Genomic DNA, 27,754 nt, shown 5'->3' with positions numbered 1-27,754 from the left:
TATGGCATCTGAGAGGTTTATCAGTTTTACACAATAACCATGAAATTACAATTAATAGGCTATACATTTTTAAAGTTTTATGCTAAATCAAATAGACTAACAAATAATAAAGGTATAATAAAATGAAAAATACAAAACTACATTTTTCTCAAAATTAATATTTTGGTTTAGTAGTGCAGTATTATTTTACCTTGGTACCCAAATAGGTAAATCTTCAGTTTTGGCAGTATTTGAATTCGTACTATCTTTGCTAGGGCTGCAACCTGGAGATATATCATCATCCACATTAGTAGTTTTCAAGGGTTTTGTTTGTCTAAGACTAGATCTTATTTCATGAATAGCAGCTTCAACCAAATCAGCAGATTCATTAGCACTGCGATGTGCTGTTGGTGCTGGAGGAGGAGGAGTTCTGCTCTCATCAGGTCTCACTAAAACCAAATATATGTTTTGTTTTGTACATATTTTTATGATATAGGATGATTATTTTTATGATACAGATGTTAGAAAGATGGACAACACCTGCAGGTCCTCTTAAGTGTAAATACTGATTTACTATAATTATGTTTTTAATCATGTCATGGTTAAAATAAAAAAAAATTCAAAAAAAAATCTAAAATAATATTTAAGTTCAAATTTGAACAGTTTGAGGAAAAATTTTGTTTCTATTCTTGAAAAACTTAAGTTTGACCCTTCCCTAATTATTATGTAAAATCTTGGTAGCTGAATGTGAAGTTTTATTTTTTGTATTTCTTATATACCCAAAAAATTATTTTTCAATAACATAAAAATTAGGTGCAACCACACTAACTTAAACTATCAGTGTATATTTTACAAACAAACAAACCTAGTGAATCCAATAACTGAATTCCAGTTTCTTGACTATTGGAATGTACCACCTCACTTGTATTTGCATCAATGCTATCACATTTACTGGCTCTATTTGTACGTTCTATAATTTCTCTTTCAATCTCACTAATTTGTCTTTTCATTAACAATACCTAAATACATAGACATGATATTATATAAATCATCAAAACATAAAATATAAAATACATACAGTTGGATTATTATTATCTGTATCACTAGTATGACCACTAGACAATCCATCTTCTAAAACTGGCATGGTGATACAGGTTACACCACATAATGGAATTAGGTGTTGACCATCTACCATAGATGATGATTCACCATCACTACCCATCCCAGCATCTTCACAGTCTGTTACTTCAGGTGATAAAGTTACATTACGACTATACCTTCCAACACAACTCTAAACAAATATTCATCACACAACAAATTATTTATAAACTCAGCAATTAAATAATTATACACACTTGATGTACTCCAGCTAAACATCGAGAACCATCTGAAGAAGAATCATGTTTATGTGGGGATAACTGTGAATTTTTGTGGTCATCTTCATTTGATAGATGCATACCAACATATGTATTACCTTGTTCAGAAACTGGTATCCTTCTTCGCAATTCATACTCCAAATCCTAAGAAATTTATTAAGTTGATCAGATAAAATCATCACATAAAATATATTACTTGTAAGTAATAATTAACAATAAAATATACAAATAAATCCTATCTCTATCAAAAATATAGAGTGATTCTCCAAATACAATATAATTTTCAACATTGGCATTAACTGACTTGACAATTTGTAGTATCATAAAAAAAAATATATAATTAAATACCTGGAATTGCAACTGTTGAGTATCTTGATTTTCAGCTCCAGATTTAAAGAATTCTTCTAAAACTTTTCTTGTCTCTGAAAATTCATACAAATAATCGAAATTCATAGTTGGAGATGGACTGGAAGACCTAGAATCATCTTGAATCACTCTCTAATAAAAATAAAAATTATTAGGATTAAAAACACAATAATATTGGTACTATCATTGATTATAAATACTATAGATTGCTTACTAGCCGGTTTTTTGGTGGCATGATATATTTACTCCCGGTAGATGGCGAGGCGACGTGGTTACAAGCGATTAAAACAATATTTGTCTTATAACATTGTAATCGCTAGTAGTCACGTTTCCTCGCCATCTACCGGGAGTAAATATTTTGTACCACTGAAAAACAGGCCAGTGAGCAATCTATAATATTTATAATCAATGATACTATGTATACAATAAGCATACTTGAGGAAATCCCGGTCGAGGCATATAAAGTGTAGGAGATGATAATAAAGATGGCATTGATTGTTCTTCCTCCCTGTATTGTTTCGGTGATCCATTAAAATCATTTGCCTGAACTTCACATTGAGACCTAACTAATCCATCAGTGTTTTCAGTGCTAGATATTTCTGAACGATTACTATTTGCAATCATATTTAAATCACCATTTTGACTAGTCTATAAAAAAAATAAAAAATATTGTTCATCATTGAAATTTAAAAAAAAAAGCCTTACATACTTTATAATTTAAATGGTGTTGACAAGAATCAATTGTTTGGTATGTATTTTTATGATGATGCATCCCATAGTGCCCAATTGAAGCATCATGTTGAACTTTATCCCACATATCATTATGTATATCATCAAACAAAACTGGATCATCTAATTCTAAATTAATTAAAAATAAAATTCATTTAATTTTTATATTTATTCACTTACCTAAAGATAATGGTCGTTGATGTTTGGTAGGTTTTACATCAGTAGAAAATACTGCTTCAGAAATCTCTCGTGAAGATTCAGTACTAGAAACATCGAGTCCTCTATAAAATACATAATATAAACATCAAATATATAGTTAAAAATATAATACTGAAGTGTAAATAATAAAGTTAGGTACCATAAAATTATACTTCCCAATGAGCAACCATATTAAATTTTTAACTTACCTATTGCGAAGTTCCCATACCCGGCCAGGTGATTTGATCCAATCAACTTCTGTAGGCAAAGGCAATTGACGAGTTTTCCGCCCAGGTTTACTTCGACTTTGACTATAGACTTCTCGACCTCCAGCTATTTCTATTATTCTGTAAGTTAATCACAAATATAATTAAAAATAGTTTGAACCATATAAATGCTCAACTATTTCAGATAGTTTAGTAAAATAATATTGGCAAACCTTGAATCTCTCAATTTGTAGGTAGATTGTTGTGATGTCAAATTTATTTTATTGGAGTTTCTTGTTCGATTAGTCGCCCCAATGTCCACATTACACATGCCCCCGGATTCACTAGATGCATTCTTGATATCAGATTCATCATCATCGTCTTCATCCATGTTTTCATTAATTTCTTCCTCATCGTCTTCAATACTAGTTTCTAATGATGAATCTTGACTAGCATCGCTATCACTTCTTCTGCGAGTTCGAAATTTTCTTATTCCACGAATGCTACGTTTTCTAGTACCATTTCCACGTATGTTATCACACCTATTAAATAATAAGGAATGTTTTAAATTAATCTTAAAATTAAAGTATAGTAAAACTGTTTAAGTTGATCTTCAAGTAACCAGTGGAATAATGCATTAAGCATGGAATTTTTCATCAAGGAACTTGAGGATGATGACTTATACAGTAGAAAATTGTATTAAGTTTACTGTATATTCATAATTAGTACCTATTTCTTTGACGTTCATTTTGCTGAGTCAAATCCATATCATGGTCTGTGTCGTCGTCACAGAGGGGATTTAAATTTAAGTCTGTAGATCGTACAGTAGATGGGCGACACTTGGGGAAAATCTTAGATAAATCATCATTGTCCAGTTTCAAGCCTATCATAGCTTTTCAAAATACGGGTCCCACCGTTTCTGAAATCTAAAACAAAAAAAAATATATATTAATTAACTATTGTCAGCATTAGAATAATAAAATATTATAATGTTCTAAAAAGTATAACAATTATTGAATTATCTATAGATTTTGCTGAAGTTAATCAATATTAGGTACCTAGAATATTCAAAAACAATACTGGGCGGATGTTAACATTTATTTTTCTTACAAAACAGCCATTATTAGAAACATTTACAATTTGGCTACATTGTAGTTGTTATGGTAACTAACAACTAACATTAGAAGTTCAAGAAAAGATCAATTAGTAATTCGTTCATACGGCAAACCCAACATAAACACTATTGTACTTTGATATTTTAGTCAAATACTGTATACGTTAAAGTACATGTTTGGAGGACAAAATAAGTATTATTAATACTTAATGAATATTTTTCATTACTAGATCAGTAATATTGATTTAATTTTAATAGCAATATCAGTGTTTATTATATTTTTCAATTATAGCTGTATCTAGGTACCTATCTACATTTATTAATTTGACAAAAATTCCACGAAATAAATTATTTTTTACTATTTACTACTGTTTTAATAGATTATTGTTTTAACTTCAAATACATTGAAATTTTTTTTTACAAGTTATGAGAGAAGTATGATAACAGAAATATTTCACATAGAAAATTAAATGCCCATGTATCATATTATACATTAATATCCCACAAAATGATGTATATGATGTATTCTTCTATTCATAAAATTGTACAGATTGTATAAATAATAAAACTGTTACAACACTTGTTATTTTTAATTGTGTAGAGTATAGATTATACCTATTAATTGTCATGAACATAATGTATATAATGTATAATAATTAATATGGGTTAGGTATAATTATTAAGAATTATGAAACGTACAATATGGTTGAATGATACACAAATATGTCATAATATAATTAGGTATAAAAGTATTAAAAAATAAATTAGGTAAATATGAAAGATTAAATCGGGTTACAAAATAATTATACCTAATATTAAATATTATCTTTGCAAATAATTACGCAACTAACAAAAAACTAAATAATATTAATCAATAATAATTACTCATAAATCATTGGATAAACAGCTATCGAAAATAGAGTGATATCCATAAGAAATAGTAGGTAATAGACTATAAAATGACACCTTATAGCGTTATTACATTTGAAATAAGTTCAGAAAAAAATTCAAAAATTAAGTACAAATGTTGGAAGTTACAGAACTAAAATATAATAAGTTAGTACCAAATTTCTAGTGTAACGTATGATCTTGTTACAAATGTTAAATGTATCAAAAGAAATTAAATGTATCTATATAGGTATATGTAGGTAGATTATTTTTTATAAACAATTTTCTTTTAGTTTGTAGTAGGTAGTTTAAATATCAAACTAAGAACAAGAAGGCCACTATGCTGTGTAAAAATTTAAAGAATACTTTTCGACTAGAGTTAAACTAGAAACGATTACACATTAGAAGACACTACGCAGGTTTGGATCCAAAAGGTTCTATGTGTAAATTTGAAATTCTTCAGAAAAGCCAATTTGAATGTGTTTAAATATTTTTCAGCTTGTAATTATTTGATTTGGACATATAAATTATCAAAACCTTTTAAATTAAATCAGAATTTATATTATTTCAACAGTTAATTGAGAAGAAATTTGGTAATCAAAAAATAATAAAATATTGACATAGAACCTTTTAGATCCAAGCCTGCGACTAGCCGAACAGCTAGCCCAGAACAATCAGAACTGCTAGAAACGTGATCAGAATCATGATATAACAATATCATGATCAGAATAAAATAAATCTAGTCACAGCTAGAGACCTAAACTGGCCGTTGAGGCCAAACACTTCTGGGGCCCCAGAGTGGCCCTCAAGCGACTGCGTCTGTGACTCGCTAATCGGGGAAGCATCAGTAGCAGTGGTGGAGCCAATTCGTGATCGGTCACAGCGTCGAACAGACGCGACTGCCTACGACAACATTAACGCGGTGTGCGATGTAGATAACAACAAATCGATGTGGCTCACCTTCCGAAACAGACGGATTTATATTTTGCCGACATTAAATTTATAATGATAAAACGGCGGTTGCACGGTCTCGCGGTGCGTCGACGGTCCCGGCCGATGGCGCTAATGTTGACAACTGGCACGGCGAGTCTGGCCCGGCGGCGGTGACGGGCAGAAATCGGAGCAGCAGACGCCGCCGTCGTCGCATTCGTGGCCGTCGGGTCGAACGACAGTCGTACCGCCAGCACCGAAGTACAACAGTGAAACGACCAGCGAGCACGGCATACGCGTGTACGCGAGAGTAGAACGTGCGTGTATGTGTGTTTGCGTGTACTGCTTGTTCGCGGGCGCTCGTTGTGTGTGTGTGTGTGTGTGTTTGTGTGCGCGCGCGAGCTGCTGTGTGTAGTGCTGCTTGTGATAACGTTATTGATTGTCCGTCACTCGCGGCGCGGACGGAACGTTCGGAAAAACGTGACTCACGGGGACGACGACGTCGTCTCGAGCCACTGTGGGAGAACGGGTAGCGCGCGGTGGTTGGACGCGGCAGACGGACGTCGCGCGCGCGTTGCGTGTGGCACGTATCCGTGGCGTGTGATCGCGGCGCGGTGCGTGTCAAGCGCGCAGCAGACGCTGATCGCGCGACAGACGGACAGCGTCCCGTTGTTTCGGCGGAGTCGGGACCGCGGACGCTGTCGGAATCGATCTAATGGTCGGGGGGGACCACGCCTGCAGGGATCGTCGGGCGCGCGCGTTCGAAATATTATTAATATAAAATATTATTATAGCCTATAGGTAAACGGTATCTGTGGTACTGGGCCGCGCTAAACGGGCCACTACTGTAATAATAATAAATAATTATACATAGGTACCCTATTATGCGCTTCGCGGGGTATCCGATATAATCACTCTGAACACAACTCGATGCACTCGAAAGCAGTGTAGTAGGTGGTTGCAAAAATTATCGCATACAAAAATTACTGCTGTTGTATATTTTACGCTCTTATACACACAAGATATTATACCTAAGCGTATGTATGCAGTATATAGAAATATAGTGACGTTATTTATACAGTATCTATATGCCTATATATAGTGTTTAGTAATAATGTATATAAATTATGTATAATATATAGGTATATACCGCGTCTTAGACGTGTTGACGCGTTGATGTGTTGTATATTCCGCGCGTGAGTCGACTGCTGTAGGAGGCGGCGTTGTCGGCGTACTACTATAATATCATGTACAACCATAATACTGTCACTAAAACTTGAGTAAAACGTACGTCATATACTTATGTACAAAGTATATAACACCACGTCACGCGGCGGCGTACGGAGAGATCGCTGTCCTCGTTATTATATATATTATATTATATAAGTACGCATTACATGTTATGTACATGTAAAGTATCTATGTGTGTGTGAGTGTTGTTGACTCCGATGGAGCGCATGTGCGAGACAAATTTTGTGATTATCGGATGCTGCGGCGGCGTACCGAGAGGGTCAACAGCAGTGGAAAGGGATGATGATGACGCTGTCTCGCGGTTTTCGAGTTAACCGTGTGCGTGTATCATCTGTGCCGGTCTACTATGCGCGCGCATATAGAAAGATCACCCTAAAGCCCAACAAATTTCCTAGAAAGAAGTTCGCTTCACACAAGCCACGGAACGTAAAAATCACTATATAATATAGTCTATATTTATATATTAAACATGATACTATACATATATCTATATATATATGGCATATGTACATTTAGATATATGCAATATATATAATCTATATAGTATAGGTATATAATATATAAGCAGTAGTGTCGTAATTAAGGTTATGCCAAACGGTCAAATACCCTAGGCTTTATTCTTTTTATAATTTATTGTTTTTGATAAAATTTGTCTACAGATTATCGAAATCAAGACACTGTCTTCATTTTTTCAATCTATTATAATATTTGACATTAGAACGAGGGGACTTCCCGAACGAGGTCGATATAATTTATTTTTTAGTGTTCTTTTTAAAAATAACTCTTTTCTTTTAGCTATCGCTGTCATATTAATTAACCTTACATAGGTGGATATAGAAAATACCTATATATAGGTAATAGGTATAGCCGTATAGGTAGATAACATAAGTCAACAATTTATGTTTTAATAAATAACCTATGTGGTTATATCCTATATATGGTCTAAGTTTGAACAGTTGTTTAAAAAATTCTTAGTATAAAAGTGGGTAGCTACAAAATTTAAACGTTTTAAAACAAGCCATCCATTTTTTTCAAATTTCAAATTTGTTGAAAATCTTCACTTATTTAAATCTAAAAACATAATTTCCCCAAATTCAGTAAAAAAAGTTTTGACTGTGTGAGCTTCAAATTATTAGCTTGAACCACTACAAAATATGATACAGTAGACCTACGTATACCCTGGATATTTTACCAACACCCGTAAATATCACCGAAAAAAAGAATTAAAAATATTCGAAAGACGGGACTCAACTTTTTTTAAAATCTTAGTGTACTACGAGCACTCAGGTGCAGCCGTCATATTATAATTAAACATTAGTATTATTTTTTTCAAGAATTTAAAACGTTTAGAGGGAAAAGGCGGTATTAGAATAACAGACTCGGAGTTCTGCTTTTTAGAGTTCCGTAAGGCAGGGGCGAACGCAGGAAAATATTTCGGGGGGGGTTTTGAAAAAATTTAAAGTAGGTATTCATAAATATCATATTATTCATACTGTATTACACTTTACTATATTTTATTTTAGTCACTTATACTATATATATAAATTTAATTAAAAATTAAGATTTAAAAAACTTTAAAATTGAACTCATTTTTAATATTTGCGTTTAATATTACGTCTTTATTGTAGCAATACAGGCTATAAGCAATACAGGAATACGACTAATACGAGACACGAGTATACGACAGTTCGTTGTTCGTTGGCATACTATGGTATATTATATTGATTATTGAACAATGATACAATTTCTAGAATTATCTAGATTCTAGATAAGACGGGTCGTTGCGAATTTCCGGTAGACGGCAATAATTACACTCGTCTGTCTACATTACGTACATCATCGGATTGGCGGCCTTCGATGTCGATCAGTTATTAATAAGTATTAAGTTATAACATACTGTCATACTCACTTCAAAACTGCATTATCATACATTTTATTGGTGACTTCACTGTATCCATTAATTTACAAAACCACGGGAAAAGGGAAACTTTTTAATAACTAATAAATAATAATTAATTTTAATTTTTTTGAAATGCTATTAATAATACATTTGTAGGTCAGATAATTTATTTTTTGTACCTACTATTTCGGGGGGTGTTTAAACCCCTAAAACCCCCCCTGCGTTCGCCCCTGCCGTAAGGTAAAACGGGACCCTATTACTAAGACTCCGCTGTCCGTCCGTCCATCCGTCTATCACCAGACTGTATCTCATGAACCATGAAAGTTAAAAAGTTGAAACTTTCACAGATTATGTATTTCTAGTGCCGCTATAACAACAAAATATATTAAAAATCCTAGAAAATATAATATAAGCAGTGTTGCCAATATGTTTATAGCTAATGATGGTACGGAACCCTTCGTGCGCGAGTCCGACTCGCGCTTGGCCGGTTTTTTTAAATCTATTTATTATAAAATACACAATCTTTTTAAAAAACGTAGGTATATAGTAATGCAGGCTAAAACAATATTGTATACTCAAGTATACGCTCAACGATGTGAAATAAGAACTAACTCAAATATTTTAACGTGTACGAAGTAACTAATGCTATATATAGATTAGCTGCTTCTATTTCCCAAACTAAGCAGCGTGGAGTAAAATATTTTATAATATTATAGCTTATCAATTTAAAAATGCGCTAAGGCTTATTAAGACATATTTGATATCACTATTCACTAATACATTCATATATCCCGTAGACCAAATTTTGTGCTCAATACAACATGTAAGAACATCATAATATAAATATATGTGATTACATAATAATATTAGGTCATCAGTAGCGTACTCAGGATTTTAGTTCAGTTAGAGTTTTACCTGAGTTACGAGTAAATAATTTACATTATTTTTTTCTAAACAGTTTTTATATAATTGGTTATTACAAATTATAGTTAGTCTCAAATTTAGTATACATTGAGGCAGTGGCGTGTATCATAAAAAAATTGGTGTTGCTCAAATCATTTTAGGTGACCTACCCCTTATAATACGCTGTTATACTGGCCTATAAAATTTCGTATTTTTCTTCTATCAATACCTACCCGCCCATATTTAAGGTGTTGCCTGAACAACACTTGAACCCTATGTACACGCTACTGCATTGAGAACACTCAAGTGTTTAACCTGGACACCTGGTCATCCATTGAGTCTCTTCAGCTCGTAATAAACGTGGTAATAATCGATATACGATGATACACCATACGATGATTATGGCAGACGTTTAGCAATGTTCTAAATCAGCCAAAAAATGAAAACTATAATTATTCGACGTCTTTGTCAAATATTACAATTTAAATTTTATCTATTAAAAATGACCAATAATTGATCGACTCTGTGTATTGAAACGGTGGTAAATAAGATCTTTTTGTAAAAGGAAGACATTTTAGAGGGGGTCAAAACCCTACCCCACTGTATATCAGTGTATGTCATAATACGTCAATCGAAATAAGAAAATGCACTCAGGGGCGGGTTTAAGGCACTGATTAATTACTGCTCGTAAAAAAGTCCAATTGCTACTCGCAGGATTTGGTATTCATAGACCATAGTACGGGTTATTCAGTTGTTGTTGAGATAGTCGGTACGCATGCACTGTGGATCGGACGATATGATCACACTGGCTACTGGCTAGAGAGTGGTAGGCTGCTTAAATAAAGGGTTCTACGTTTTCAAGGACTATCTTTGTATTGGTCATTAGATTCTTTTTTCGGTCGCTCGTTCTCTTTGGCTCATTCTCTCTGACACAGACGAAAGCGTTATGTACCTATTTATGTTAGTGTTGTACAATACTTGTAAATATATATTTTATATTGGAGTCTTGTAGGGTATGACCTACCCTTCCCTGGTCCCTGCAGATATAAGTACCAAATGAGCTGTTATTAATTATATTTAAGTTTACTTATTAGTTATTACAATGATAATTAAAGTAATCGTTTTTAGTTTTAGTCTTTAGACTGTGTTCCATAAGTAGATAACTCAGATAAGTTGGATAGGTACTTAACTACAAAGAATGAAAGTCAAATGAATTATTATATATTTGAAGTGAGTAGAGATAAATAATGACTACAATAAGTAATGATTTATGGATTTATGATGGCATTAAACTCTTTATTAAAAGGTTGTTGAGTAATGACTATAATGAGTATAAATACCTACCAATGTACGTATATTATCGGTATTTTGCGTAACACACTGTATATAATATATATAGCGTGTGGGGTTGAACTGGAGTACTGGACTCGAGAGTTCGGTCTTCGGTATTATGGATTTTGACTTTTGAGCATAGTTTGAGTACGTATACTACCTATACTGGCTATTGGCTTTATACTATACCTATAACTACGCGGAGCATGGAAGAGAAGATAATATTATGATGATGTATAATAATGTATAATATATTGTATTAATATTGGGTGTATTAATATGACGTACTATATACCCTAGGGGCTTGCGTTATTTTATATTTATATTTTATATCATATATGCATCTATATATATAAAAATGTATAACAATTCATCAATCGAGAACGGCTGTAACTACACACAGTTAGGGGTCAGGGGGGTCACTAGTTCTGGAGGGCCACTTTAGGAATTTAGGATGTTTCCGGGTACATAAAAATGTATAATGTTGCTTATGTTGGTACATGTCTATCCAAATAAAGTAAAAACGAAAATATCTAATTTCGTCCAAATTTTAAATTAAAAAAAGGTGGGCAAGTGGATGTCACTCTGTTGTACAGTAGATTACAAGTGGGTCACCGTATAATGGATGGTATTAAATTTAAATTCAATAACATAACATCACTGTATAAGAAAAACGATTCTGAGCGGAGACGGTATGTATACAAGGTATAAGACATATTATATACTTATGACTTATCAATGGTATTAAAAAAAAATTGACCTATAATAGGTAGATACCTATAATAAATTCCAAAATAATCATATCACAATATCCATTAGGTACTTATAACGCGTTATACATCAACAACAAACCGTGATACTATCATAGATATACTATAGTATAGGTACTTTAGAAGTTTCAAGTACCCACAAATAATATTATATTATTATACAATCACAACATGTGCCAATGTATTTTTAATAATTTTCAACTGCTATTGTAACAATATAGGTATCAGGAGCCTTGTATTATTTTTTAACACTTTTTGGCCAAACAGATAAAACTTTATTGATATTCATGGAAAAAAAATAATAAAAAAATTGAAATATGAAATTGTCCGTAAACAACTCAAAACCACTCACAATATTTTGAAAATGTTATTAAGTATAAGAATTGATAAAATAAACATTCAATGAAATTTTCATGTATCTACAGTTATTCGTTTTTGAATTACAACAAAATAAGAAAATCGCTACATGAGAAATCGAATGAATATCAAGTGTTGTAAAAATATGAATTTCAAACGGTCATAAAAATTTAATTTGACTTTCTTGTAGACATTTTTTTTTTGATAAAGGTAGACAATATTATGAGGAATCTTGTATTACATTTTCAAATCTTAGATTTAAAAAGAAAAATTTTTACGAATTCTTAACTCAAAATAATTTGTTAATTTTTGTGATATTTCCATATTTTGTCAATTTTTGAACTTTAAATGCTAATAAAAAAAACACTCGCACACCCTGTAATTTTGTTGTCCACAATTGGCCTAGGCCTAATTAATGCTATGGCCAGATGGCCTTCAGTTTGTCAATCTTTAATTGTGCATGCAACGCAGCTATTCACTGATAATCATAAATAATATTATAATATTGTGTTCTTTAATTTGATAATTGATAAATTGATATCGGTATCACTTTATCCACTGGTACACACAAATATGTGTAAATGGTAAGTGGCTACTGACAGGGGCGGACTGGCTATTTTTGGCCCGGGGTGCAAAATTAATTAGGGGCCCGTAATTTTTTTTCAAACCTATCTAAATTAGGAAAGATCCCTTAGTTTTATAAGTAAATATAAAAAAAAAATTAAGAATAACATGTTGTTTATTTGTAGAGATGTTGAAATATGTTATTTTATTTTTATTTTGTATAATACCGTATTATACCAGTATTATACCGTATACCGACTGTGGTAATCGGGTGCCCGGATCATAAATACAAACGGGGGCCCGGATTGCTACTTGGTGTATAGCACCCTGGGCCAGTCCGCCCCTGGTTACTGATAGACAAAAGACATAATAATAATAATAATAATATGCATCTATTCTATCTAAAAATATCTTTACTATACACTATACAGTATATACACAGAATGTATGAACGGCAAAATGTAATGTGTTAACTATAAAAATATGTTTTTATTAAGTTTGTTTTTGATGCTGTAATGAATCTGTAATGAAAAACTGAAAACACTAGAAACGTTTTTTAACGATTGGCCTGGAGGTGGGAAAAAATTGGCCTCTTTAATTGTTTGCACACCTTAAAAAAAACTGAAATGGCGCCCCTGGTAATAATCAATCTAATCAATAAATTTCGATGAACATTTCACGGAAACTTTTAAAACTAAAAATAAAACTATGACATAAGCCAAGGGGGGGGGGGGTCCAGACCCGGGTCCCACTCCACAGGGTTCGCCACTGAGGTTATTTTCTTTAGTGTTACACTAAAAAACATTATCGATTTTTCTCAAAGACTGGTTTTGGGTAAAAATCTCAGTTTTTCCTTAAATTTTGTTTGTTTTTTCTGACGTTTTTAAAAAACTATTTGTTTACTTATAACCCCCCCCTCCCATCCCTACAATGTACCAACTAAATTTTTTTTCCTACCAGAAAAGATGCTGTGAAGAAAATAGATACATTTTTACTGTCCCAAAAGGTGAGGACAGACACAAATAAAAATACATATAAATAAAAAAAACCCACAATGCCCGACCACATATTTTTAAAAACTTCGGCGCCACTGCATCATTGTAAAATCAATACATTCATCGCTCCACTCAGAATCTAAAATTAGTCCCCAAAAAAATGATTATGACCTTCCTTCTAAAAAAAGTACAGTAATTCAATCAAAATGTATATGTATTGTCAACAGTTTTATATATTTCGTTGGTAAAAATATTTATTGACTTTAGAAACTATAAATTCAAGTTTACATTTTACCAGCATTATATTCTATAACTTTTTCGATATAATATGTATCCTATGTTTTGTAGTTTAGAATGTGGTTTAATGTTCCATTTAACTTTAACTATACGCATACTCTCAAAAGATTCATTTGCAGAAGTTTATTTTTGATTTGGGACAAGATTTCACATAAAACCACACGAAGTTATGCTTTATCTTCACATTTAAAATTATATTCACACTCGGGTTTCATTTTTAACCTAGGTCATCTCACTCTAATTTTAGAAATTATTATCATTACCGTAATATTGTGAAAGCACCTATAATTTCTTATATTATATTGCACGTTGGTCAGAGAGAGAAAACAAATTGTGCGCTGACATCCTCTTAAATGCGGACCAGTTGTGAGTTGTGACCAGTGCCGAGTGACGGCCGGACGACATGTTATAAGAAATCATTTAACACATTTTTGGTGAAATGTGGAGTATCCAGCACTCACTGCAGTGGCGTCATTTGGGGGGGGGGGGCGGGGACAACTGGGACATTAGCCCCAGTTTAGTATTTACATCAACCTCAAGTCGGCACATTAAACATTTACCACACGCCACCACCTCCGTTAACCACTATGGAACTATGCTATGAGAATCTGAGTGAAAAAAATGTTGAGTCGGAAAAGCTGTGAAAAATTGCCTAAAACCTTTGGTCGGTGATTTGTGATTTATGATTTATATATTATAATCAGGTATAATTTACTAACAATATCATGGTGTAGGTAGCAAGCTTACGCTATCTATTAATATAAAACATACCTAGTTCAATAGGTCATTAACAAGTCAAATTGATTTTTTCGTTTCATTGAAACAAGTTTTATGAAAATATTAAATTGTGAAATGTGGAACGCAAATAAGGTGATAAATGATAATAATTAATAATTATTAGTTATGACTTTATAAAGCATAGGCTATGGAAAAATAACAATATTATTAAAATAATATATAATAATAATTAATAAGAACATTTTTTTTGTTAATTAGCTATGGCACGGACCAAGGTACATATTCTTATTCGATATATTTTCTCTGTCAATGGTTCGTAGACATGTCAGTAGTCAGTACGTTTTTTTTTCCAGTTTTGAACCGACGACGCCGCGGGGTCCGCTTTCGCAATTTCGCATTGTTTCCGCGGCGCAATAAGACATGACAGTTGTACCCACGATTTAAGGTATATCTTAAATCGTGGTTGTACCTATGTCACATATTGTGGACATGACATGACATCACATTGTGGTAATGTGATAGCTACTTGTTATCACGATTAATCATAGTTTAATGAAACAGCTGATGGTCATAGAAAACCACAGATATATAAACATATATTTATATATCTGTGTAAAAAACGTTGGTAGGGAGCACGGTATAAGATAGTATCTTAAACCGTGGTAGGGAGTATTTTTTTTATCAACTTAAAGAATTTAGAAATTGATAAGACAGTGATAAGTTTAGATACTCGACCTGCAAAGTGTAAACTGCAAAATAACTTACTGTAACTTTTTTGGTTGTCCTTCAAAATGTCTTATAAATACTTAAAACAGGTAAGCATATTATCGGTTATTTGATATTTCTTGAAACAATTGCGTTACAGTTATATTCAAACAGTTAAATGTAATTTATAAAAATATACAATATTAAAATTATTAATAATACTAGGGCCTGGATTTATATGTTCTAAAAACCTTGGAAATACCTACTATAAAATATGCATTTATGCTCTTATTTTGTAAAAATATACCCTTTAAAATAATAAATATGCAATACATGTTTAAAATATATTAATTTATTATTTTTAACATTAGCTTTAAATTACAAGTATTTTTCACTGGTATCACAGCTATCAATCTGAAAAACTACACTCTTATGTCTTATGTTTTCTAATTGACAAATGTTAGATAACTGTAAAACGTTATCGCCGTTCACTTTAACTTTACATAAACTTATCCATCTGTAGAAAAAACACAATTATATTCGGTTACACAGTTGTTTGGCCTACTAAATATAGTTGCACTAATTTCCAGCATTTTAAATATATTTTAATTAAATTAAATTTACTGCACACACTCGGATCACAACAAACTCAATATACAGATTACAACAACTAAATCCCGATCAAATTTTATTGAAGCGATAAGATAATATAACAAAACAAATACATTATGAACCATAGTCCAGTGGCGTAGTCAGTAGGATTGGGGAGGGGGGGGGGGTTTGGCTAAGGGGGCTATAGTTCCCTGCCGCACATTGACTACGTTGACCTTAGATTTTAGAATTTTATCAAGAATAAATAAAAAAATAAAGTATAAATAATTTTGTATTTTTTTGCGAGACCTAGCCCCCCATTCAAAATTCCTGGCTACGCCACTGCCATAGCCCATAGGTATATTATATGGATAAAACAAAAGAACAATAGTAAAACATATGGGTAGGTATGAAACTTAAGTAAGTATTCAAATTTAATATTATATAACTGTAAATATTAACAATTTAACGAAAATATTACATATTATGCATTTAAACACCATCTATATTCAATGAGAAATCGTAAAATACAGAAATAAACAGTACATTCAAAAAATGACAAAATATGCAAAATAAGACTGTACTCTGGATCTATTGGCTATAATTCCAACTTGTAGCTTATCTAGCTACTTTTTGGACTGCTTAAAAAAAGCATGCAAATGCATATAAATCCAAGCCCAATTAATAACATACCGATTACCTTATCAGTGGCTTGCCATAGTTGATTAGTTGTATTTCATCAATTTATTAATTTAATAATGTAAATTTTTTAGACAACTGGTCTCACTAGACTCAATGTAGCAAAAAGTCCACATTATACTCTAGGAGTGTTATATGGAAAAATTCTGCGGACCTTGCGTAAAATGCCGGAGGATGCAGCGTATCGAAAGTATACTGAGCAAATAATTAGCAATAGGGCCAAAATCGTTCAAGAAGTATTAATATTATTGTATTATTGTAAATAAGATTTATAACTGATTCACTTTTGATTCAGACCGTAGCAGTAGAAGATTTTGAAAAGAAAATTGACTGTGGACAAGCTGAAGAATTAATTTTACAGGCTGAAAATGAATTAGTCTTGTCCAGACAGATGTTGGCATTTAAACCATGGGAATCGTTAATTGCCAAACCAAGTGCTGACCAATGGTCCTGGCCTCCGTCAAAGTAATTTGTTTAAATATTGTAAAATAGTTTGATTTCAATTTGTTAGATAATTTAAATATGTATTCCGCAAAATTTTGAATTTTTATTAATAAAGTGAAACATAAAGTAATGCTTTTTATTTAAATAATTAGTAAATAACCTACGTGTAAAGTGTACTTAAATATATTTAACAAAATAATGTGAAATAAAAAACATGTATTATTTAAAAAACAAAACAAAAATATAATTATTGCATAGAATAAAACAATATGTGTTAAAAAATATGTTAGAAAATATTTTATATATAAAATAAAATTAATGGTAAATAATTACATACTAAATTATCTTAATTAAATTCATAAGAATTTATTTAACAGTAACGATAATCAAAATATTAAGCTATAAATGTAATTATAAACATTAATAAAACTTTAATGAAGCTGAGCATTCTTCTTACAATAGTCTGCAAAAATAATTACACAAGACATCGAAATTGTGTTGAACTAACTTATGGTGATTCTAATTGTGTGGATGGAACATAACTTACAACTTCTTCCCAGACAAGTTCTATAACATAAATGTTAAACATGTGATTTAAATTAATGTATTTTTTTTATTTTATTAATCTAACATAATATGTTTTTTGTGAAGGCCTTTCAACAGTGTCAATTTAGATGAGTACGTACACACGGGTACATACAGGTGATTTCAGGTCACGCAATCAAAAAATAATTTAATTTAAAGATGCATATAATAACTTTTGATGACCATTAAAAAACTATTTTTCAAGAATGACAAGATAAACTTTAACTAAATAAACTCGAATTATGAACTATACAATAAATATTCAAAATGAGTACTTCACCTTTCCATTTTTCTACATTTAATTCCATATCTTCAAAGCTTTGATCATATGGAGGTGAATTTGGTTCGTCAGATGGATCAGCATATTGCGCCAGGTATGGATGTGCAAGTGCTTTTTCAGCAGTCATTCTTTTATCAGCGTCCAATTCCAACATTTCTTCTAACAGTTTAATTGCTATCAACAAAATAATTCATTAAGAACTAAAACAAAAGTTTTTAAATGAAAATGTTACCTAATGGATTAGCTCCTTTGAATACTTCACCAAAATCTTTTTTCGGCATTACCGGTAAAGACTGTATATATTTTTTTGCCTAAATTACAAAATAAAATCTTACAACACAACATAATGACTAAAGCAAACGTTACCACGACCAAATAAATGGCAAATATAAGACACACAAACCTCCGAGCTTTTAATTTTATTTAAATATTCATCGGACGGCGTTCCACTCAAAACTAATAAACGTGTTAATTGATCCACATCTAAGTTTAGACGCTGTTAAGGATTATAAGCGTATTTAAATGATACTATAATATGGCACTTACCGATTCACTGGATATCTTTTGCATCAGTTCATTCGATGGGGTGCCTAATATTTCCAAAATCAAATTTAATTGTTGTATGTCTTTAAATATCTTATAAGAAAAATATATTCTATGTTAGATTTTCTTCAATAGTAAATGAGTATAGAAGACTTAAAATTATTTAAAAGGATACGATCTGTGCCAGGAAATAATGTCCTTCCTGTCAAAAGTTCAGCCATAATGCAGCCTACTGACCAAATATCAACTATAATTAAAAATAATTAATTATGTCACATTAATAACTTATACAAGGAGTATTATAAATATTGTACTTCTATCAATGAATTATAATAGCACTTTTTATGTCTTATCAAAATCAAGATAAAAATATTAAATTAATGATTAACTTTGGGATAAAATGTTTATATATTTTAATCAAATAATATCATTGTTTTTATATTGAATAGGGCCCAACATTATACGCATTGCACATTTATTTTTATTAGCTTAAAAATTAGCTAGGTAAGACATAGGTATGTTTGAATCTTAGCCTAATAAGTTAACTTGCAAAATATTATATTATATTTTTAGACATTTTTCAAGTATTAGGTATGCATATTTTAATATTTTAGATTCTGAGCGGAGCAAGATTATAAAATTTAAATTATGAGTATCATATTAATATTATTAACCTATATTTGATACTCAGAGTTTTTATTTCCAATATATATTATGTAACTCAGTCAATTGAAATGTTAAAACTAATGTTTAGTGTATATCTTGATATTGAAATTTAAATATATTATGTATATGTCTATAAACTAAACCTGTCTGATTGTAATGCATCCAGTTTAACATAATCTCAGGTGCTCTGTACCATCTGGTAGCCACATATCCAGTCATTTCACTTTCAGTTGGTCTTGCTAATCCAAAATCTAATATTTTTAGCTCACAATCTTCATTTACACCAATATTTGATGGTTTTAAATCCTAAATAAATGTTATACCAGAAATGAAATGACAAATTGTATATAATACATATATCAATTTTACATACTCTATGGATTATTCCAGCAGAATGGATGTACTTCAAACCTCGTAAAATTTGGTAAACAAGAAATTGAACATGATCATCAGATAATTTTTGTGTACGTATGATATTATTTAAGTCAGCTCCCATTAAATGGGTGACCATATATCTATAAGAAAAAAATAAATATTAAGAATACATAAGTTATATATTATACATAAACTTACAATTGATTAAAATTATTCATAGTATTTGCAGGTGTGAACACGTCTAATAATCCAATCACCTACACATTAAAAACATAAAGTTAATTTTAATATCTTGGTTAAATGGTTTTTTAGAGACATTTCCTAACTAATAAATAGGGTTTGGGATTTAAACTTTAAAGCACTTACAAACAGTATTATAAGCACTCAAAAAAAATTTAAAAAAACAATCATCATTTTTACCCACTTAAACTAAAAAAAAAAACAGGTCTCCTCTCAAAATCTTTCTTTTTCCTTTTCTAAAGAAATTCAGATATGTAAATTTTTAAAACTGCACTAGTAGATTTTTGACATTATCCATCAAATATTTAAAAATGTCATATTCAAAGAGTATTTAAAAATTCTAGTGTTTTAATTTTTGGAGAAGTTTTTTCGAAAAATCAGCAACGCTTAAGCACAGGTAATGTTCTTATCTAAAATTTTTATGGTAGGTCAATTCACTCTAGTATCAAAACTAACAGCACACTATTGAAACAAGTGAATACGAAGATAACAAATTTATTGGTAGGTAGTGTCCTCTTAATATATTTTTTTTGATTTAAAAATTAGATTACAAAGCAATTATTTAAAAGTTTAAAATAGATGCAGGCGCCGTCGGGGCCCCCTGAGCCAACGATTTGTGGTTCTCATTGCCCCGGCTACTCCTGCGGTTGTTGCGGCACTGCCCTTCTCCCCTATAAAATGGTAATATAGCTGTAGTTGCCGATGCTTAAGATCAATAATATAAAAATGACACAGCCTACAAACAGCACAACCGAGAAGGTTGGTTTATAATAATTCCAATGTGTGGATGAGTGATTTAAAAATATTATTGTTTGGATGATTTTTTTTTATTAGGTAACCTCTGTTGTATAGTAGGTGTCAAATGTACCTCGTGTCATTGAGGTCACTGTAATGTATGTGTTAAATTTAAACTCAATGATAATCATTGTATACGATGAAAAAAGATTCTGAGAGGAAAAGTTCAACTTTCAGGTAACCAAGGTCACCAGACAATTATTTTAAAAATAATATTAACATTTTAGCAAAGGTTTATAATTTTTTTTTTAATTCCTGGTTATTTTGAAATTTTTTACTTTTAATCAAAAAAGTTGAGTTTTACTATAGTGTCTTTAGACACTAAAATAACACACATTGTTGTATTATAACTACATTCGTTGTTCTGCTCAGAATCCAAAACTAGAAAAAAATCATTTTAAAATAACTACCGAACTTAGCAAAAAAATAATTTCATACTTCGAAAGTGGTAACATAACATATATTTCCATAACATTGTGCTAAAATTTAAGTAAAAGAAAGTAAACCCTGCTCATATCTAATAGAAAAAAAATAAACAATTAATTTTTATAACTGATATTAAGTACCAAAATTTGATATTTTAGGTTAATAATTGTCATTGAAAAGTATGAAAAAAATAACCTGTGTGGTGAAGTAATTCAATTTTATAGTAAAAATGTATATATTCTGCCATTATTTTTATTTTAAATTTTGAATACATACTTAATATATTATTTGACAAGAATTACATATAGTTAAAAAAAATTATAGGTAGAGATTAGGAGAGGCTAGTGAGCTAAACTCCTAAAGAATATGTTCAAACCCACCCATTGGATCAAAATAATGAAAGCATAGTTCTTTGTGATAAAACATTTCAAGTCCCATGGCTGAAATAAAAAAAAATTACCTATGACTTGAATGTATTTATGCAGAGTGAAATGTAGCCTTTAACAATTTATCAATTAATATCAAAAACGACATACATTTTCATGGTTCATGTGTTTTAACATGCGAAGCTCTCGATAGGTACGTTTAGCATGAACCGCTGACTGAAATGGTCTGGCAAGTTTTTTGATAGCAACTTTCAGCCCCGTCTGATTGTCAACAGCTGAGCTATAAAATACAATAATAAAAAAAAGATCAAGTTTATTGAAAATAAGAAAATAATTTAAATAGAAATTAGTAGGTAATATTAAATACCAAACTTGGCCGTAGGCACCAAGACCAACGGGAGTGAGCATTTGATACCTATCGGGTACTTCCCATTCGGTCTTGTTAATTTCGATTTTGTAATACTTCATTGTGAAACGCTGGTTTGAAGTCTGAGACGGACCTATGACTGTAAATTATAATATTATAATAACATAATATAATAACTGTACCGATATAATATTATTGTGTACTATTGAAATTTGAAGCTTATCAAATAAACGTGACCCTCACGGCCTCACGATACGAATGAAAACAATTATTATCGAATCATCTTCGTGTATTTTGAGTTATAAAATGGAGAGCTGTGGGAGTGCGGACTCGGCAGTTCTACGCCGCCTAAACACCTACCTATATAGTTAATAGCTACTAGTTAGTGGGTCTATTATATTTCATATTTTTTTACTTGGGAAAAATAAAAGTTTAATATTATGTTTCAGAATCGTCGACTGTGATTGGTGGGGCAACGCAGTTCGAATGTGGGCCTTCACTTCGCCCTGAACCAAGAATCAAGATATTACAATTTAACATAATGATAAATTGATAAACTACAGCTGATAACGCGAAAACGCGTTAATTTCGCGTTAACTTATCTATGATCGACAGTATAAGAATGAAACAGAAAACGATTTACGAATTTACGATAATGATTAATAATTTACCTTTTCTACTACCATAACACTTTTGAGTCTTTAGTCTTGACTTCTTGAGGCTTTGCTCTTGTCTTGACGTGGAGCCCGTGGACTGGGAAGTTATTGTCTATCTGGCGTCTACAACAAATCGAAGAGTTCTAAAACGCAATTTATCATTTATATCTTAAATCATAAAACAGGACGCGTGGAAGAAAATTGAAACATGAAAAACGTGTGTGATTAGATGGATGCTAACCAATTTGTAATTATCAATAATCATTCATCAATGGCTGTCGAGAAATTATTGACAAAACAACTAGCGACGACTAGGAAATTGCGGAAAACTATAATAGAACTATCTTCGTAGAATACCTACAGAATACGGTGTTATTCCTTCTTATTTCCAGTTCTAACTAACTATAGTTTCACGTATGTCGATTACTCGATTGCCAAGACACATTAGTACATTACACAATTACGAAACCACGATTGGCGATTAAAGATAATGTATCTTTAATCGTGTACACAACCGAACGTTATCAACTATCACCAATTTCGAAGGTCAATACTATAAAAAAAAAAATACAACAGTACAACTTTACATTATTATTTATTAATATTCGAGATTGAGAAAACGAGAACCGGGACTTCCTTATCGGCTATCGCCATTAATTGTCTACAATATTTTTTATCCACAACAACGTGGTGGTGTCGTTACGACGTTACTCGACAATCGGTGCTCACTAATTATTGCACACGTTAAAACTCTAAATTGCTTACGTGCACACTTTTTCAGATACTCGCTATTCACATAATATTATAATATATACTATATATGTAGTTACTAGTTACCTATATACTTATAGATACACTTATATAGATAGAAGTGTAAATATTATATTACTATTAAATTAGTCTATTATTTGCGTTACATGTAATTATTAATAATGGGTATATTTTATTGAACGTCAATTGGATGATGGGTATTGACACTATAAGTAGGACATTTTACCAGTCGGTCCGATTTTTAAGGCAGAAATTTCACCTCCATTACATGTATAAAATATAATTTATGGGAGTTTTGGATATAAATTTAGATTTTAATTATAGTACCTAATACAGTACAACAGTACTACTGCAAATTACAATGGGTTGTTGTAAAATATTGATCTGTCTAGTATTTGATGTACCTAAGGTTCATATACCTACCTACACTATTATAAATTACATATTATAATTAATTTATAATCAGTATTCAGAGGTGTAGCCAGGTTTCAAAACACCCGCGTGGTGGTGGAGGTGGGGTGGTAAAGAGGGCCATTGTGAATTTTTTACCGCATGTATCACTATAACTAATATTAGATTATAGTAATTTTTATCTTGCCTCCGGTGGGATTTTATCCTGCGGGCGCGCTTGGGGGGGGTTTGGTTGTTCAACCTCTCTCCCCACACTGACCATTATCTTTTCACCATAATAAATGTATTATTTATTCATGAAAGCTATAAAAACTTTGTTTAATTTAAACTTACCCCCCTCCCTCCTTAATAATCCTGGCTACGCCACTTTTATAATACCTATTTTTTTTTATTATATTACTTTTTTTTATTCTATTAATATTCAATATTTATGCATGGAAATTAATTTTGTTTTATTTTACACTCATAAAAAAAATTAAATACTTATATGAGGGGCAAATGTCAGTATTAAGGAGTTATTTTAGTTGCAATCTTAACTATAAATTATAATATTTTTCCACTAATCTACTGCCAGATGCGTTCTGTTTAGGAATCTGCACTGTGTATTATATTAAATTACATCACAACACATTTTTTTTTTAATTTTAAGGTTATTGGTGTATTACTGTCATCTACATAATGGAAAGCGTTTTGGTAAAAATCCGAAGTTAAAAAAAATCAACGAGATGATGAGAGTTGATGAATATCCGTGTGACGTCATAGAGCCGATGACGACTGAGCAACCGCCTATGTAGTTTGAATTACACAATGATTTTAATTTTTAATAACTTAAAATAGTATATCAGAATTTTTTTTCATAAACCTAAGTGCTTAAGACGATGGTGTGATTTAAAATTTAATATAATAAATCTTGTTGTGACATTACTTGCATAGTTGCATAAATATCATTATAAATTATTGATTTCGCGACTCGCGTTTTATTATCGTATAAACCAAATTTTACGAAATTCACTATAGTCTATAATAGTTTTATCTACCTACTATAAAAAAAAACTAGAAAGTATTTCAAAATTATAATCACACCAGTGTCATAAACACAAAAAAACACTTAAGGCTATCGTTTATTCACTTAAGGAAATCGTTGTGTGAGACCCACATCATATTTCTTGGATAATGACATACTTTAAATCTAAGCAAATTTGTTTTTATAATAGTCTTGTAATGTCCTTTAACAAAAATGACTTCACTGGAAATGTTCTCAAGCATTGTAGAATTGTGAGATTTTGATAATTTATTTTTTATATGTAAGAAGAAGACTTTTTACAGCCCGGCATTGAACTCTGGTTTTTTTTTATTTTAAATAATTTGTAAAAAAAAAAACTTAGCGTTTTCTTCATTTATTTTTCATTATATACTTATATACTATATAACGTTGAGATTAAATTATTAAAAATCAGTGTTCAATACGGCAGAATATTTTACTCTATAAATTGAAAAAAAATATAATCAAATTTGATTGAATATTTATTTATATTTATATATATTTTTTTATTAATTATAGAGGACAGAATAATAATATTCCAGTAGAGTGTATTTTTGGGGATAAAAATACATTAGTCCCGGGGATTCGATTTCGATACCGACCGTTTTTAAGGAGTTAGATATAGGCAATTTTTTTTTATTTTGTAGTGTATATAGTGCATAAGACATGAGTGAACGTCGCTGGAATACTGCATGCCTGCATAGTATAAGTGTAATGTCTTAGAATATTATAGACCATCCAAATATATATTTGATATTAAATATATTATATGTGAATATATTATTAGGTACTATAGTATACCATTAAATATAGATACTACTCTCTCACCCGTGTACCTAAAGGTTTTATTAAAATATACCTATTATTTTATGTAAGTATGTGGTCTTATATTATTTTGTCATTTTATCTGAATGTATCCATGTCTTAGCCTTACACTATAGTTGTGGTCTTAAACATAACAATAAGGAATAAGAATTAAGTAGGTATATGTAGTATGTTGAACACATGGACTAGTCCGTTGTTCAACACGATTCGTGTTTTTGTGCATAGGTCATTCTTGTAAAAAATACTTTTGAAAAAGTATTAAGATACTAATACTAGTATTCGAGTAAAAAAGTATTAAAAATACTTTTAAAATATTATTATAAAAATGTATTTTACGAATACTTACAAAGTTTTTGAATACAAATACAAGTATTTATTTAAATTTTATGGTATATAATAATATATAGATGTGAATTGTACACCAGTTTAGGTGCCTATTATGTTACTACTCATCATAGATTTTAACAATTACTATAAAATGTCTGACTTTTTAGAGATATATACATGTTCACATATTTAATTTTGCATTCAGATATATTTCAAATAATATTGATTCAATTTTAATGAAAAAAATATACTAAAGAGTGGTATTAACTGTTAATATGGAACTATTTTAAAATTATTAGATTTTTAATTTTCTTAAAAAATTCCAATATAGAAACCATATAAAATTTGATGTGGTTTTTTTTTAACTTTTAAATATTGTTATTACCTGCTATTTTACTATACAAAAACGAGTATTAGTTTTCAACGAAAACAATATTATTTTTATTCATGTAAATTTATTGTGAAAAATAATAAATTCAACTTAATAAAACGGACTTTATGGTATTTTAATACAAGTATTTAAATTTTGTTGAAAATACTTTAAAAAAGTATTCAAAATAGGTACTTAAAAATACATTAAAAAAATTGTATTTAGAATACCATATAAATACTTGTATTCGAATACTTTACAAGACTGCAGGCTTAGGTACATATTCAGATATTTTCTATACTCTGCATTTTATTTGATTAAAATATATATAAACTTCACTACGTCAGTTTGAGTTTATTGTTCGTTGCATACATTTTACATTGCCCCTTAAAAGAATATGCACCGTCTTATAATTGAGCATAGGTACTTCTTATCAGTCAGCGATATAAGTTTATATATGTAAAAGAAATAGTAGAGCGTTCGCCGTTCCTGTACGACTAGCATGAGCATGAAAATATCAATAATTAACGCACTTGTCACACTTAACAACTATTAATTATTTTCTTTTGATTAAAAGTATCAATCATTTGCCTATTAACTTTACAAAATCGTTTGCCTACTAACAAATTGACTGAGTACAACTGGCATAAGAGTGGTCATTTTGGTAGAAAACACAGGACGGGGTCCCCTTAAACAAAATAACCGGGGGAAATTTCCCTACATTTCTATATGTATATTGCGTATATAGAAACTATCAAATATCAAATACCAAAACAGAATGGTGAAAACCATGACGATATTGTTTTGTCATGTACTCTTGTGCAGCGTGTACACAATATAGTATATTGTAATTTGTAAGTTGATAGGTACCTAAATCAAAAACGTGGACAGAGGTAGTTTTTAAAATGTTAAGTCATATTATTAAGTATCATAGTCTTCAAACTGCATATAGAGGCATAAGGTATATTATTTGTATGAACATAGAGTGGCGTGCTCAACCGCTCAAGGTAGGGGAGGTTAGGGATTATACGGTATAACTTATACCCCCATTGTATTTTTTTTGCAGATCTACAGAAAACAACTTATTAGTAAGTTGTTATTACAGCTGTTTAAAATTCATTATTTTTTATTAATTTTTAATTATTTTTTTTTATTTGCGTCTATGTACACAATAAGTAGGTAGTCGAAATAATGCTTCGATTTCATCTTTGCAGCATATTGTACGATGGGAAAGTGAATCTAGTTGGTGCATGCGGGAGAATCTAAAATTTAAAATTTCTTGTACCTACTTAATTTTCAAAAACGTTGGGGAAAAAATAAATTTAAAAAAAAACGAGAAGAAAAATTAAGAAAAAAA

The 27,754-nt window shown here is 30.7% G+C and overlaps 3 protein-coding genes across 21 annotated transcripts in view; 1 reads left to right on the top strand and 2 right to left on the bottom strand.

Annotated features, from left to right (window-relative positions):
* Window positions 1-7,132, bottom strand: part of LOC100163331 (dentin sialophosphoprotein) — a 16,922-nt gene extending 9,790 nt beyond the window's left edge. For 3 of the 18 annotated variants that reach the window (XM_008188600.3, XM_008188601.3, XM_008188602.3), the window contains exons 1-12: window positions 5,817-6,414; window positions 3,584-3,780; window positions 3,088-3,396; window positions 2,858-2,995; window positions 2,631-2,731; window positions 2,431-2,579; window positions 2,157-2,369; window positions 1,704-1,853; window positions 1,335-1,499; window positions 1,058-1,270; window positions 845-998; window positions 191-428 (exon numbers count right to left, since the gene is read on the bottom strand). In XM_008188600.3, coding sequence (XP_008186822.1) covers window positions 191-428; window positions 845-998; window positions 1,058-1,270; window positions 1,335-1,499; window positions 1,704-1,853; window positions 2,157-2,369; window positions 2,431-2,579; window positions 2,631-2,731; window positions 2,858-2,995; window positions 3,088-3,396; window positions 3,584-3,744 — 1,991 coding nt within the window. In that variant the 5' untranslated portion in view covers window positions 3,745-3,780; window positions 5,817-6,414. Of the gene's footprint in view, window positions 1-190; window positions 429-844; window positions 999-1,057; window positions 1,271-1,334; window positions 1,500-1,703; window positions 1,854-2,156; window positions 2,370-2,430; window positions 2,580-2,630; window positions 2,732-2,857; window positions 2,996-3,087; window positions 3,397-3,583; window positions 3,781-4,853; window positions 4,944-5,816; window positions 6,419-6,936 lie in introns of those variants that run through there. The other 15 variants (XM_008188593.3, XM_016807499.2, XM_016807501.2 and 12 more) reach the window with 13 other exon arrangements.
* An 8,496-nt stretch (window positions 7,133-15,628) lies between these two features.
* LOC100167422 (NADH dehydrogenase [ubiquinone] 1 alpha subcomplex subunit 5) lies at window positions 15,629-17,591 on the top strand. The gene is given in 3 exon segments (NM_001293554.1): window positions 15,629-15,708; window positions 16,963-17,124; window positions 17,184-17,591. Coding segments are annotated over 3 exon segments (360 nt in total). The 5' UTR covers window positions 15,629-15,684; the 3' UTR covers window positions 17,358-17,591.
* On the bottom strand, window positions 17,500-22,400 carry LOC100169493 (mitogen-activated protein kinase p38b). 2 transcript variants are annotated; one of them, XM_016807503.1, is made up of 11 exons: window positions 22,199-22,400; window positions 21,996-22,134; window positions 21,779-21,908; window positions 19,980-20,038; window positions 19,780-19,921; window positions 19,550-19,712; window positions 18,916-18,987; window positions 18,601-18,680; window positions 18,430-18,508; window positions 18,198-18,371; window positions 17,500-17,899 (listed from the first exon to the last, which is right to left on the bottom strand). In XM_016807503.1, the coding sequence occupies exons 2-11, from the start codon at window positions 22,094-22,096 to the stop codon at window positions 17,841-17,843; spliced, it is 1,059 nt and encodes a 352-aa protein (XP_016662992.1). In that variant the 5' UTR covers window positions 22,097-22,134; window positions 22,199-22,400; the 3' UTR covers window positions 17,500-17,840. The 2 variants fall into 2 exon arrangements, with proteins under 2 accessions (XP_016662992.1, XP_008186811.1); XM_008188589.3 differs by lacking the exon at window positions 18,601-18,680 and adding an exon at window positions 18,744-18,823 and having other exon boundaries at window positions 17,823-17,899.
* Window positions 22,401-27,754: the final 5,354 nt, after the last annotated feature.

This window comes from Acyrthosiphon pisum, chromosome A1 (assembly GCF_005508785.2).
Source record: "Acyrthosiphon pisum isolate AL4f chromosome A1, pea_aphid_22Mar2018_4r6ur, whole genome shotgun sequence".
Classification (NCBI taxonomy): Eukaryota; Metazoa; Arthropoda; class Insecta; order Hemiptera; family Aphididae; genus Acyrthosiphon; species Acyrthosiphon pisum.
The sequence above is the reverse complement of the archived record's forward strand: the minus strand, read 5'-3'. Positions and strand labels throughout refer to the sequence as shown.